The 15,103-nt window shown below is 34.4% G+C and overlaps 1 protein-coding gene across 1 annotated transcript; it reads left to right on the top strand.

Moving 5' to 3' along the window:
- Positions 1-3,714: 3,714 nt before the first annotated feature.
- LOC145685300 (histone-lysine N-methyltransferase SETMAR-like) lies at positions 3,715-4,443 on the top strand. The gene has a single exon (XM_081757669.1). The coding sequence runs from the start codon at positions 3,715-3,717 to the stop codon at positions 4,441-4,443; it is 729 nt and encodes a 242-aa protein (XP_081613795.1).
- Positions 4,444-15,103: the final 10,660 nt, after the last annotated feature.

The following is a 15,103-nucleotide window of genomic DNA, read 5'->3' as shown; positions in this document are numbered from 1 at the left end:
CAAGTCTTTAGGCTACAACGTTACATCACTAATTTCTCTGCTAAATAAGTACAGTTTTATTAAGAAAGTGTACTAATGTATGTCGAGTTACGAAGGTTTTTCGGCAGGAGGGGGTGGACCCAATGGCGTCCATGTTGTGGTTTCCAAGGGGGGGGGGGGCAAGTATAAGCGACGTCTCAAATACAGTTTCAAATTTTGCTGTAACTAATGTAAAAATTCTATTGGGTTTTCGATATTCTGAAGTACATTTTCCTCTAAGGGGCAATCGCCCCACCTTGCCCCCCCTGATGAGCGCCCTTGGGTGGACCCGCTGAAACCCAAACGTGGGTGGGCCCGTGGTTCTATTCTATAAACACCTATAAAAGGTGTATTTATGTCGTGGATATAAATCCATGTTGACAGCCAATGTTTTTAAAATTATATCAAAGTTAATTCTATTAAATTATAGAAAAAAGTCTCAATAGTTACTGTACAAACTGCAATCAGGATGGCACGAACGTAAATTCAACATTGCCTATATCAAATTAATGCAGTATGTTTAAACAGTTCAGTTGTTACAATAAGGATTTAAGGAACTTGAGACGGACGCCGAACTCTTTAACTTGAAAAACATAGTACTTAAAATTTATATCAAAACACAAAAGATCGAAAATAAAATTATTTTATAGTAGAAAACTTGTATTAAAGTTGAGTAATAAACTTTGCTATTTAGTGATTGGCTATTTTCAAAGAATTCTCCAGATTAAGGTTTTAAGTTGTCACAATTTCTGCAAGGATTGTCTTCTTCTTCTCCAATAATAAAATCAGGGTTTGGATCAAGGATGTTATAAAATAGAGGATCTGCAAATACGGATCTTCATTATATGAACTCAATGAAGACAAGAAACAACCGAGCATAGTCTAAGAAGGCATGTCTGGCTAGTTCCGTTTCCGCCATTATTGTTGGCTCGAAACATTGCGATCTTAGCGCTGCGCAGCAGGCGGAGTAAGAGTAGTGAAAGTGTGACGTATGGCCTCACGATTTTATTTTATGGGCAGATCCTCTATTTTATGACATCCTTGGTCGGGACATATCGAAAAGACTCTTCTTTCTTCAACTAAAACATTTAACTTGCATAAATATTTATAGCATGGAACATGACATTAACGAATAATTAAACAAAATTAAACAACCTAAATAATATATCTACAGATAACTGATAATAACACACACGGTACACTAATTAAATAACACAAAACGTGATGAAATATTTTGGGTTGTTACAAATTTGAGAGAAAATGTATTTTTGACGGCTGAGTAAGATCCTTCTCTTGTCAGGATATGTCTTTATGCTATTAAGAGAGAGAAACAGGCGGGGGTTGCATGTGATTGAATGTGAAGGCCTGTTATCACAAACCCAAGGATTGGACAAATTGAATAAAACACGGAAAGCACCATCTGCAGAGGAGAAAGGAAATTGTTTTAAGTGGAGATAATTGGCAGAAAAACGGTTCTTGAAGTTCGTTCCTTTATCCATAAGTTTAGTTAAAATCTAAGCCCTTACGCATCATCATGATCATACCGTATTAGTTGGACGTTGCTGTGGTAAAATGCAACTATTGGAAAACATCAGAGCACATAGGAAATTAATATTGCAAGGCTTATAGAAGGGCTATGTCGTCTGTCCGTCCATCCGTCTCTCGACAGGTATCAGAGCAAAAACGGTCAGGTATATCGAGAAGCCTTTTTTCGGAATCGATTCAGTGTCCAATGAACAGATTAAATCTTCTCCGTTAATTCTCTATCCAAACCAGACTTGGTAGAAATAAATAGTTTCCGGTTTCAACGTTCATCGGCATAAAGCAAAACAAAAACCCATAACAGATAGTACAAGCATTTTTTTAAGAATCGATTCACCGTCTTATGAAAAGATATTATCTTAACTCGTGTTAATCTACAAAACGGAAAGTGATGAACATTTCTGAGTACTTCGGTATCAATTTTGAGTGCAATAGATCAGAAACGGTAATAGACAGCGACTAGTCGTTTTTGAATCAATTCAGCGCCTCAAGAAAACATATCATACTAAGCCATAACACTACTGAATCGCAAGTGGTTGAAATTTGCTATTACTCCCGGTTTCAACATTAATTTACAATTGAACAAGAACGGTAAGGAATGTCGAAAAGCGGTTGTTTACAATCAATTTAGCATCACAAGAATCTGCTATATTTTCTCGATTAGCTCGATTAGACCCATTCAAATCGGAAGTGGTAGAAACAATTTCCGGTTGTAATGTTGGTCATCGTAGAACAAAAACGGTAATACATGGTGTCAAACGTTTTTTTTTTTTTTTTTTTGTAATCAACTTGGTGTCTTAAGAAAATATACCTGCCCGTATTACTCTTTCGAACCGGAAATGGTAAAAAAAAAAAAAAAAAAAAAACTGTACTTGAGCAAAAACAGTAATAGACAGCGAGTTGCGTTCTTTTTTCGAAATATATTCTGTGTCCAAAGAGTAGGTTCAATTTCCTCCGTTAACTGTGTATTCGAAACAAAAGTGGTAGAAATAATCTATTTCGGTGATTGGAACAAAGCGGTCGGTGTCAAATATAGAAGTAGGGGGGAAGAAAATAGAACAAATGACTAGTTTTCGGTACTTGGGTAGTATTAATAGTGATGATATGAACTGTGAACGTGAAATAAAGGCAAAGACAGGAATGGTGAAAGAAATTTTTACGAAGAAAAAAACACTGTTTTGTGGGACCTTGAATAAAGATTTGAGCAGTGGCGGCGATTGGACGCTAAAAGTAGGGGGGCAAGACATGATCTGAATATTTGTGTATCAGTCTTAGTTTCCCTAGTTCTTTCTAACACTTTGTTTGCCGAAAGGTTGTATAACTAATAGGATACTATCTTTTTCAGTTCAAGTACTGTATATCGTATTTCATATTTATTAAGTAAATTGACAAGAGCAACAGAAGTAGGTACTAGCTCTTTGTACTCTTAAACAACGAAGTATAAGAAGAAATTTAATTCCTTGTTCATGAATATCTTAAAATTCTGTCTAGAAAATTGTGTAATCAGATTATTTAATAACAAATTTTCAAAACAAATAAATAGAAAGGATAATATTAATCATAGTAGTGAATAATGAGGCTTGTTTTGTAGAAGTTACATTGAAACTGGAAATTAATGAAAGTCTTAATTTTTAATTCCACATGCCATTAAACGTATGTTATTACTCTCAGAAAATGAAAGACAGTAATTACTACAACCATATGCCACATTTAAAGAGATACTTACGAGGGTGGGGTGAAAAGTTCTCGGCCTGACCCAGAGATGGCACTCCAATCAGCAAAATTTTATTTTTCTTGCCTTGGGGCGCTTTTCAGTTGTTCGTATAAGTGTCAACTTGTTCTCTCAAGTAGTTTGTGTGCAGCATTGTTGCAGTTAGACATTTTGCGTGTTAGTTGTGAAAATGGATAAACTTGAATATCGTGCGGTAATCAAATTTTTCGTTTTGAATGGATTAACCCCTACGGAATTCATCCGAAGTTGACGAAAGTTTACGGGGACTCTGCTCCTTCCATGTCAACCGTTAAAAAGTGGGCAGCTGAATATAAACGTGGTCGCACATCCCTCGAAGATGACCCACGTGAAGGAAGGCCGAAAACCGCAACCACACCGGAAACAATCGAAAAAGTGCATGATATCGTGTTGGACGAGTGAAGATGAGTGAGATAACTGAGAGTGTAGGGATATCGCAGGAATGGGTGCGAAACATCTTGCACAAAGAACTAGGGATGCGAAAGTTCTGCGCAAGATGGGTGCCGCATTTGCTGACTGCCGACCAAAAGCAAATGCGAAAACGATTTTCGCAGCAATCTGTGGACCGTTTCAAAAGGGATCCGACCGATTTTGTGCGGCGATTTGTGACAATGGATGGGACATGGGTTCACCACTACACACCAGAAATGAAACAGCAGTCCAAGCATGTAGGTGCAGCGCCGAAGAAAGCTAAGACGGTCGTATCGGCCGGAAAGATCATGACCAGTGTGTTTTGGAATGCCAAAGAGATCCTGTTAATTGATTACCTTGTAAAAGTGAGAACAATTACAGGCGAATATTACTCCAACCTTCCTGACCAGCTGGATGCCGAAATTCGCGAGAAGAGGCTTGGCTTGAAGAAGATCATCTTTCACCAGGACAACGCACTTGTGCACAAAGGTGCATTGGCGATGGGAAAACTACGGGATTTGGGGTACGATTTAGTCGGCCATCCCCCATATTCTCCTGATTTGGCACCATCAGACTTCTATCTGTTCCGAAACTTAAAGAAATTTCTTTTTCTGGTTGAGAAAAATCTATTTTCATCCTGTATGCTTCATGTATACAACATACAATTTCTACTCATTCCACTTTTTTTCTTTTATTCCATGACTTATTGTGATCCATTTTAGTGAATTTTGGCATTATCTACCACATATGTAAAACACAAAGAAATACAACTTAAATTTAATGTAAATAACTTTACATTAACAACATAAATAACTTTAAAACTTTTACGACCAAGAGACATATTTGTCTAATTTCTTCAAACTGTCCTAAAGTTGTAATGTTTCAATTCTCGTGATTGGGTGTTATACAGAAACTATCTAAATGAGGTTGAATATAAATTGATATAAATATAAATATAAAAATACTCTAAAATATGTTTATAATCGGATTCAGTTTTGTATATTTTTTATCACCTATTTATAGATTTATGAAGTTTATAGGAAGGACTACTATTGCATATACAAACATTATAATTATTAACACTATGCAGTGGAATAAAAAATGATCATAGAACTCTTTATGATCATTTTTTAACAATTCCCTATATATATATATATATATATATATATATATATATATATATATATATATATATATATATAGGGCGGATCTAAGGGGAGGGCTACGGGGCTGTAGCCCCCCCCCTTGATGCTCAGGTTTACACTGGATAAAATGGGCTTCAATTCAGCTTTACACTGGATAAAACGGCAAATTATGGTTTAGCCCCTCCCTTGATCATATCCTGGATCCGCCACTGTATATATATATATATATATATATATATATATAGATATAGATATAGATAGATAGATAGATAGATAGATAGATAGATAGCTAGATATAGATATAGATATATGATAGATATAGATATAGATATATTGTATGTTACGGCTTTTACTTCAGACATTTGGCAAGTTTTATTTTGCTGGAATCGCAGAAAAATTAGTAAATATACTTATTTTATACACTTTTGACTGTAGGCCAACATTAAAATCAATATTTTTTAATAATCAAATAAACTTTATTAATATTTAAATTTTTCAAATTACAGTTTGCTTGGTTATATTGATTCGAAAAACTTTTGTTCTTTTGTTGAAATATTGAGGTACATTCCACAACACTTGTCACCTACTTCAACTAAATTTTCAAAACTTTCAAACTTTTGTATTCAGTATAATGTAAGTTATATCAGTAGTAGGAAATTAACTAAGTAATCAACATGATAAATAAAAAGGAATATCACAAAGTGCACTCTGACACAACTACAAAATATCGTTTAACACGCTCTGGAGCCGACACAGAATAGTGACGCACGTTACAGTCTTCTCTTGGGGGCCGCGATCTCTCAGTGGTAGAGCGTTCACGTTTGGTGCTTGGGGTTCTGGGTTCGCCAAGTGAACTTTGTGGTGGACAAACACCGTGTGCGTGAGTTTTCTCGGGGTTTTCCCGTTTCTTCCCACTTTCTTCATTCCACCATTTTCATTCATTACTCATCATCACCGTCTCCTTTAGCCTAACCGGTATAATCGTGGGACGTAAAACTCAAAGATTTCATTTCATTTTTCAGTCCTCTCTTTGTCTAGAAACAATTATCATTGAGTAAAATTTTCAACATTCTTTATAAGTTTCTTTTTCAGCAATTATAAATTTTTGAAATCAACAAATACATGATTTAAAATTATTACCAATTTCAGTTGATATTACAACTTTTAGTATATAAATAATGAACATAAACTTGTTGTGAAACAATTGAAACTAGAATAACTTAATATATTATAACATAAACAAGATGTTTCTGCAGGACTACGTTCAACATTTTTATTTCTTTTTGACTTATTTCATCTACATAATATGGTAAATAGATGTCCTATTTATTTATTTCATTTTTTCCAGGATGTAGTGCTCTTTCGTAACATCGAGTTTCTCCATTTATTAATTATTTTTCATCTGAGTCAGGAGCTGCTTGCTTCGTTTTCGCCTCCTTACGATCTTTCCCTTTCGATTTCACACTACTTCTTCAGTTAGGTTCCGTATTGACTTCTTGCTCCCAAAGAGTATGGTGTCTTGCGTATAGAAGGTGTCTTGCGAACAGTGGGTGATGATTGCTTCTTCTCCGTTTCGTAGATGGAACTTTCCTCGTACAACGGTTTCCCTTTAGTGATTGTTTTTCGATCTCCTGTTTCATCTTCTTTATCTCAACTTGCTCTATTTCTTTTTCTCGCTCATACCTAGAGCAGAATTACAGTTTTATCTCTTTTGATCTTAATTTAGTTGGATATCATTCGTAATTTTAGAATCTCCCTCATTCGATTCAATTTCCAGTAATATGTGATATTTAGTTATATTTTCATTGGATGACTGAAGCTGTGTACTAATGTCTGATGCTTTTCTTCTATTTCCGGGCTAATATAAAATCCCTTTTCTTCCATAGACCACACCGGAATTTCTGACCTATATATGGCTACAAATTTATCTTATATTAGCTGTACACAGTACCAAGTGTTTATTTCTTTAATAAGCTGGCTATACTAATTTATCACATACTGGAACATTTCTTTGAACGAAAGACTATCTTTTGTTCCTTTACCTTCACTTTCTGGATCGCTAGGAGTTTAAGGAGTCTCCTGCTTAATGGTTTCTTCTTCAGAAATTATTTTTACCTTTTCTTTTCTCTTATCTTCCTTCTCGCTCTCAGTTTTGTTACCTTTCCTTAATTTCTCAGGGACTCATTTCAGGTAGCTTTCTTTTCCTTTTCTTCTCTGTGTCTTTTTTTTCTGTTTGCTTTCCACTTTTGTTCATTTTCACTATGACTTTTGTCTCCTTCAATCCTTTTCCTTTTGTTTTTCTTTCTTTTTGCTTTTATGCTTTCTCTGATGTTTTATAACCGCATTGTCCACAACCTTTCTTTTGTCTGCTATGTCTATAGTGTCTTTCGCATCCAATCCGACGCAAGAAATTTCATCACTTCTAGTATCGGCCATTCTTCTTCTTCTTCTTCTTAATTGTAACTCGGTGGAGCGTTGTGTTATGTCCCTCTTCCTATCTACCATTTTTCTTTCTTTTATACAGGTCAAATTTTACTCAGTACTCAATTTGCCAAAATAATTTATAATTCTTTAGAATCTTTTATTATTACACACAAATATGTGGACATATACAAATTAGACCAGACCTTACCCATACAACTCTCACATGCCTATCTTTTCCTAACCAGTATGTTGGTTACCACTTTGGTTTAGGAAGAGGGAAAAAGTCTCTCCCGACCTAAGATTTCAAATTAGTGCTCCATAACTTATTTATCGTTTTCTGCTTTATATATATATATATATATATATATATATATATATATATATATATATATATATATAGAGAGAGAGAGAGAGAGAGAGAGAAATACAGATGGTGATCAGAAAATGGAGGTTAATATAGTGTCGGACCTTTCGCCTCTATGCCTCCATCTCACGTCGCATCAAGGCTGTTGCGACGTGGGATGGAGGCATAGAGGTCGTGAATGGTAGCAAGTGGAATTTTACACCATTCCTCGTGCAGGGCATCGGCCAGTTCTGTGAGAGAGGATGGAGGTGGAAATCGTCGCCGGAGTCGTGTTTTCAAGACGGACCACAGATGTTCAATTATGTTGAGATCTGGGGATTGGGCGGGCCAGGGGAGGTGTTGAACTTCATCCCGATGTTCCTCAAACCATGCTGCAACAACGCCAGCTGTGCGAATGGGTGCATTATCATCCTGGAAGATAGCGTCATTGTCCGGGAACAACATCCGGACCATAGGATGCAAGTGGTCTCCTAAAATTGCGACATAATCGTTGGCAGTGATTCGTCCGCTAAGTGTGACCACAGGATCCAATGAAAACCAATGATATGGCGGCCCACAACATCACCGAGCCGCCGCCATGTTTCACAGTTGGGCAGAGACACTGCAGATCATAAGCTTCTTTGGGCGTTCTCCACACATAAACACGGCCCGTGGTTGGGAATAGGGTGAAGGATGACTCATCCGACCATATCACACGTTTCCAGTTCTCAACGGTCCAAGTTGCATGGTCGCGGCACCATTTGCGGCGTGCGAAAGCGTTATGGTCCCCGAAGAGCGGTTTGGCCCGTGCAACACGACCCCGTAAGTTCATGTCATGTAATTCGCGGCGGACTGGATGGTCCAAACAGGGTGAGGGATGTGCTGATTGAGTTCCTCCGTCACTTGCTCCGCAGTGGCACGACGGTTCTGCGTGACAATGCGCTTTAATACCCGGCGTGACCTGTCACTCATGATTTTCTTCCGCCCACTCTTCCGCTTCCCGGATGTGGTTTTCCCGTGTGTTGTGTAGGCCGTCATCACCTTCGACACTGTCCCACGCGACACACCTAACACAGTAGCCACTGCCGTCACACTCACTCCACATAACCGCGCACCAACAATTTGCCCTCTTTGAAAATCTGAGAGGTCTCCCATTTTACACTACCTCCGTCTGCTGCAGCCACTGGACACTGCTGTTCCACTGCGCCTGACGTAGTATGGAGACCGACTTAACACACCACCACCAGCGGTCCGGCGCTGCGGGCGCCACGACACCACTGCCAACCCATATATCTGACGTGTTGCCAACTACAGGTGTTTCCATTTTTCTGATCACCATCTATCTATCTATCTATCTATCTATCTATCTATATATATATATATATATCTATATATATCTATATATATATATATATCTATATATATCTATATCTATATCTATATCTATATCTATATCTATATATATATATATATATATATATATATATATATATATATATATATATATAATATGTTATCTGTCACGACTTTTACTATAAAGAGTCAGTCATCTAGCAGGTTTTATTTGCTGGAATCACAGAAAAGTAGTAAATTTACTAATTTACTTAATTTATACGGTTTTGGCTGTAGGTCAGCACTTTAAAATCAATAGTTTGTGTAGTTATATCGATTCAAAAATAGTTTTTTTTTTTAATCTTGAAGTACAGACCAAAACATTTGTCGCCTACTTCAAATAATTTTTCAAAACTTTCAAAATTTATGTTCAATATAATGTAAATTATATATCAGTAGTAGAAAATTAACTTAATAGTCAACCTAATAAATAAAAGGGAATATCACGAAATGCACTCTGACACAACTACAAAATATCGTGTAAGCTCTGTGGTACAGATACAGAATGCCGTGGCATTACAGACGTATGCGTAGATAGTACAATCATGTGCATTAAGTTCGTCTATTACTGACCCACATAGCCTAGAATCAAACCTAACCCAGCAGTGTCAATTGAATTACTGAGCCCTACTAGCTGAACCTGCGCTCTTTACACAGCGCATCATTCGCATATGAGCATAAATCTCCTTCTCATTCCTCATAATATATGTACATGTCCCTTTACAGACACAAGTGAAAGACGTATTGATAAAAAAAAAAAAAAAAAAATCGACAAGAGGTATCATAAAGGGGAGATTTTTTCGATTATTTTTTCTCAATATCTCGCACCGTTTGCAAGATTTGAACCTGCTTCCGGTTGGAGTTTCTAATTCCTGTATGACCAGTGTTTTCTTTCTTCTTGCATGCAGTATGTAATAAGCTAATACATTACATATACAATTAATTATAATGTCAGTTATATATGGTTTATTGGGCAAAACACACAAAAAATAAAGATTTATCTTAGACTCGAGAAATGTTTATCCTTCCTTTTCCATTATTATTTGGCCATGACACAAACGCCTGACACATATACAACCCCAATATACAACAATGTGGTGTTGGAATGTATAACGTATAGGATATGATGCTTTAGTTTTTTTTTAAATTTCAACGCTTCCAGTGTACCCTTAAAAAATGTAATAAAGAAATAATGGTCATTATTTTTAAATATTCAATTAGAACTGGACAATCTACGCAAAATTTTCAATCGATCAGTGAGAACGTCATCTTTCTAAAGCCTGTAGTTTCCGAGATCTCATTGTCGAAAGGATTGACCACAAACATATAAACGTCCTCAACATGTAGTTTAAAAGAACTCGGAAGATGGAAGCACAATTCAAATGCATTGGTTTTAGAGAAGGCTTATTGAAATATAAAGGCTTTGAACAATAATTTTATATCATAAACTCTATGAAAAAGATATAGTTAACTAATTTAGACTTAAATGTTTGTCTCTGTTAAACGTGAATTCACACATAATCATAAATGAAAGTTTTGAAAGCTAAGGTTATAGGTTGGAGCTCAGGCGCTTTTACTTGCTGTTGTAGCATTTTAATAGATAGATATTAAAAAGAAGAAAGGTGATTTGCGTTACCACAAGTCAATACGTGATTTTGATGTTTTTTGCTCGATAAATTTCGTTTTTTTAAAAAACGAAACATCATAGAAAGATGTGCCCTTTGGATTTTCTTTTTAATTAATAGATTTACTAACTACCACTACCCATTCTTAGAAACGCCAGAACAAAAATTGCTAACCTTATCTTAGAGCAGTGCTTCATGAATACTTGCCCTTTCTACTTCTATCTTTCAGAGATTTGCAGTTGCACTAGAGTAGTTACATCATCTCTTCACATGCGTTTGAGTGCTTTCAGTATTACGAGTTAAATAAAATCTTACCTGAACTGATTCTCAGAAACTGAGTCAACCTGATTATGGACTTGTAACTAACATAGTAGTGTTCGAAATATACTGACTTGTAATTTTGCTTGTTTCTGGTGAGTAGTAAAGGTTAGGTTCTATATTATTCTGTTTTTATTTAAAATAAGCTTTCTCATACTTGACTCTGTTAAGATAAATATATATTTATTTATTTTTCTTTCATTAAAAAAAAAAACACGTATTAATTTAATTTTCTTTGTAATAACTTCACAACTATAAATAGAAAAGGTAATACCTTTGAGAAGAGTTCCTGTTGGAACTCTAAAATATATGTTTCACCAGTAAACAACAACAGAAATTATTAAATCTATGATAGTGGAAATAAATTAGAGAACTACAAGAACATCCATAGATATGGTATTATCCATCACAAACTCATATGGTCTGGAATCGAACCAGAGATTTTTCGCACCAGAAGTGATGACTCCACCACTTAACTACCACATCTCCCAAGGAGTCCTGTGTATGATAAATATTATATATATATGTTCAGAAGAACACCTACTGTAATAACAACAACAATAACATGAATTGGATATAGGAAAGGTAAACAGTTAAGAAGTTCATTTTCTTTTCGTCAAAATCTTCAAATTTAATTGGTATTGTAGGTGAAGTGAAGTATGTGATCTGTAAAAGATATAATAACAACAAAACTTTTTTTAAAAAAAAAGAAAACAGGACACATGACACTTTGAAATCTTTATAATTTATATCATCTCAGTATTCATAGGAAAACTAACATATTATGATTTTTGATTGGTGGAAAAGAGGAAAACCCAAGCTTAAACATATGATCACCAAATAGCATTTGTTTTATTAATATTTAAATTTGTAATTAACTTTCAGAACAACATATGGTTTTACGAATTCTTCACGATCTGAGTGTCTGTCCCACCTTCGTTACACAATCTAAGCTATGACAATAAATATTACTTTCCATGTATATAACATGTATATAAGACGAAGTACATGTAACAAATCAAGATTATGTTAGAGAACATAAGGAAGTATTACAACCACTAATAACAGAGAAAGTCAATATAATATAAGAAAGTGACTAATTATATTGGATATTGTTACAAATAAGTGCAAACCTAATAACAAAATAAACAGGAGATTAATAGTGGAAAATGCATGTTATCACTCCTTAAATTTTTTTATTCTTACTACTGTTATCAAATAAAGTAAAACTGAAATTGCTTTAATGTGTTCTTTCTCTTTCAACTGATGTTATATGTAGTTATTTGAGGTGGAAAATTTTCTGCTATATTTTTCCGGAAAATTTTCCGTTCTGAATAAATATCAGTGATCAAGTAATAATTCCTCATTAAACATAAAATTGATTGAATTCAGTATAGAAATGTTTAAAAAATGAAAGATCGTTTGAAAAATCTGAAAATTGTCATGGTTGAAAAAATTTTCAGTACTATGTAGGAACAAGTGAAACAATTTTTCATGAATCGAAAAATTTTCTGTCGTGTACTTTTTATGAGTCGGAAAATTTCATCATTTTGAAGTAAAAAATTAAACAACATTTTATGAATGGGAAAGTTTTATTGCTTTGTAGAAACAAGTGAAAGGAATTTTCATGGATCAGAAAATTTTCATTACGATGTAGAAACAAGTGGAAAAACTTTTCATAAGCCTGATAATTTTGAATGTTATGTATAATGATGTTCGTAGAAAATTTTCCAGTATATTTAATTTCACATTAAGCTATAAAATTGAATTCCTGTAGAGGAAAGTTAGACAGCAACAAATTATAATTTTCCAATTTGTTTTCGGAAACCGGAAATTTTTTAATATTTGCTAGTTGGCAAGTAAAAATTTACATAGTGTTTCTCTCTCTCTCTCTCTCTGTCTGTGTGTGTGCAAAGTTCAGAGAACATAAATCGAGTTCGTAGAGTACAAATACCCCATCCCATTGTTTAAAACGTAACAAGAAAGCGAAAAGAAATCTTTGTGATTTTATCAATTATTTCAAAAACAGAAAATCCCCTTATTTTTTCACATATAGGCCTGCGTATGTAATGAAATAACTACATACAAGTTCCTTATGAAGATTATTTTCGTGACAGAAAATAAGAAGTAATGCTTTGATTCTATTGTGTTTAAATCTATGAGAAAACTTCGTCTTACGCGTATTAAACTGATGAAATATGATTTTGTAAGATCAAATGTGAATTCTGAGGGAAGAATACATTGAAGTTTTCGAAACAGTTTTGCAGAAATGAAGAATCATTAGGGTTTCACCTCATGAAACTTTTTTCAGGCAACATTTATTACAAATAAATTTTATGGCTAAACAATGATGCAGGGATAAGTAAAGTACGTTTCTACGAATCGGAAAGTTTTTCATCACTGGTTATATGAATGTGAAAGTTTAGAATGGACAAAGATATACAGTTCGAAATTTACAGTTGGGGCATTTCTCCAAATATCAAAGCTCCTAAGATAAAGAAGAAATATAAGATAAAGAAGGCTAGTTGAGAAACCTTTCAATAGGCTAAGATAAAAATATGAGTGTGTAGTATAAATATGGATTTTTAGTGAGTTATGCATAGGATTTTGTTGGGGTACTGGATAACTTTGACTCAGGGGAGTGTCTAATAACCTAAGCTTTACTTTTGCGGAGATGAAATCAAGATCTTTTAATCTGTAGGATTTTTTTTTAACTTTAAACCTTAGGAAAGAAAATATATACGAATAGAGTCCAGGCGGAAAGGTTTATAACGTAAAAGCGTGCGTCATTGAAGTGTTAGAGATCAAGAAAATAGTTGAAACATTTTAAGTAGTTGACAACTTTAAAAAATGATAATGTATAAATGTGCAGAAATGTACAATAAAAATATGTTCTGTGTTAAATGTAAAAGACAACAGATTTTAATGAAGAGGAACTGGGATATTGGACGTATCTTAATTTAAAGTAGGAGATGTTTTTCGACGGGAGACATGTCAAGATTAGGGTTCATATTCATTCCGTATTTTATGGTATTGTTCTTCATTACAAAGTTGCGTCTCAGTTCACGACAAAACTCTTCGAGACGAAGAATTGTCTCGTAATTTTTTTCTATTTAATGTTCCCCTTATTAAATTTGAAACATGTAATTGCAAAGAAATCGATATCCTAGCTATCATCATTAAAACAAAGTCATACCAATCAACAATACAGTTATGATGGGAGAATAGTGAAACTAGCGGACACGGTAATAACTAAGCATTAGTTGATACTATCTACTATCTACTATGAATCGAAATTAACCTTATTATTTCATGCCGAAGAGAATGTGTATTCTTACACTAAATGCCTCTTTATTATACTTATGCCAGAAAAGTGTCCCGTATTTTGATGGGCAAAGCTAACCAAAAGTAAAATTCCATTCGTCAAACTTCTTATTGTATATAACTATACTACTAACACAAAAGAATCATCTGTACTTTCAGTTTTATAGTTATCAGGTGCGGCTACATCCTTAGGTTACATGGTAGTACAACTTCCTATTTTTTAACCTCAAAAATTATTTTTTAAGTATTAAAGTATTGTTTGAAAACAAATAAAACTTTGTTCTTCAGTGCAAATCAATATTGACACATCTCTCAAGAATTCAAATATATGTATTTAAAACAAAAAATGAAATATGTTTTTTAAAAAATAAAGAGAGTGCGTAAATAAAGATAGTGCGTAAATAAAGAGAGTGGTTTACATTTATGATTGGATAAGAGCTACAATCGCATTCAGTAATATGGGATAAGGCAAGGAGATTTTACTTCTTAACATAGCAAACCCTATTTATATCCGCATCATTTCCATCTTCTCGTATTGTTCCACTTACCGTTGCAACCACTTCACAATCACCAGTCTATTTCGTGATATTTACGAATATCTCTGGTAACTAGTATTCGATTTTTTTTCTTTTTTTATCCTTTGAAGGCAAGTGACGGAGAAGTGGGTCTCAACAATTTAAGACAAAGAGGAGAATGGATGGTTAGCAGAACAAAAAGAAGGTTTACAAATAGATATTGAATTAAAGTTATTTTCACGAACGGAGAAGTGTTGTATAAAATGCTCGGACGGATTTTTTTTAAGTCCTGCTAT

Source organism: Thermobia domestica, chromosome 5, assembly GCF_964235325.1.
Source record: "Thermobia domestica chromosome 5, izTheDome1.hap1.1, whole genome shotgun sequence".
NCBI lineage: Eukaryota > Metazoa > Arthropoda > Insecta > Zygentoma > Lepismatidae > Thermobia > Thermobia domestica.
The sequence above is the reverse complement of the archived record's forward strand: the minus strand, read 5'-3'. Positions and strand labels throughout refer to the sequence as shown.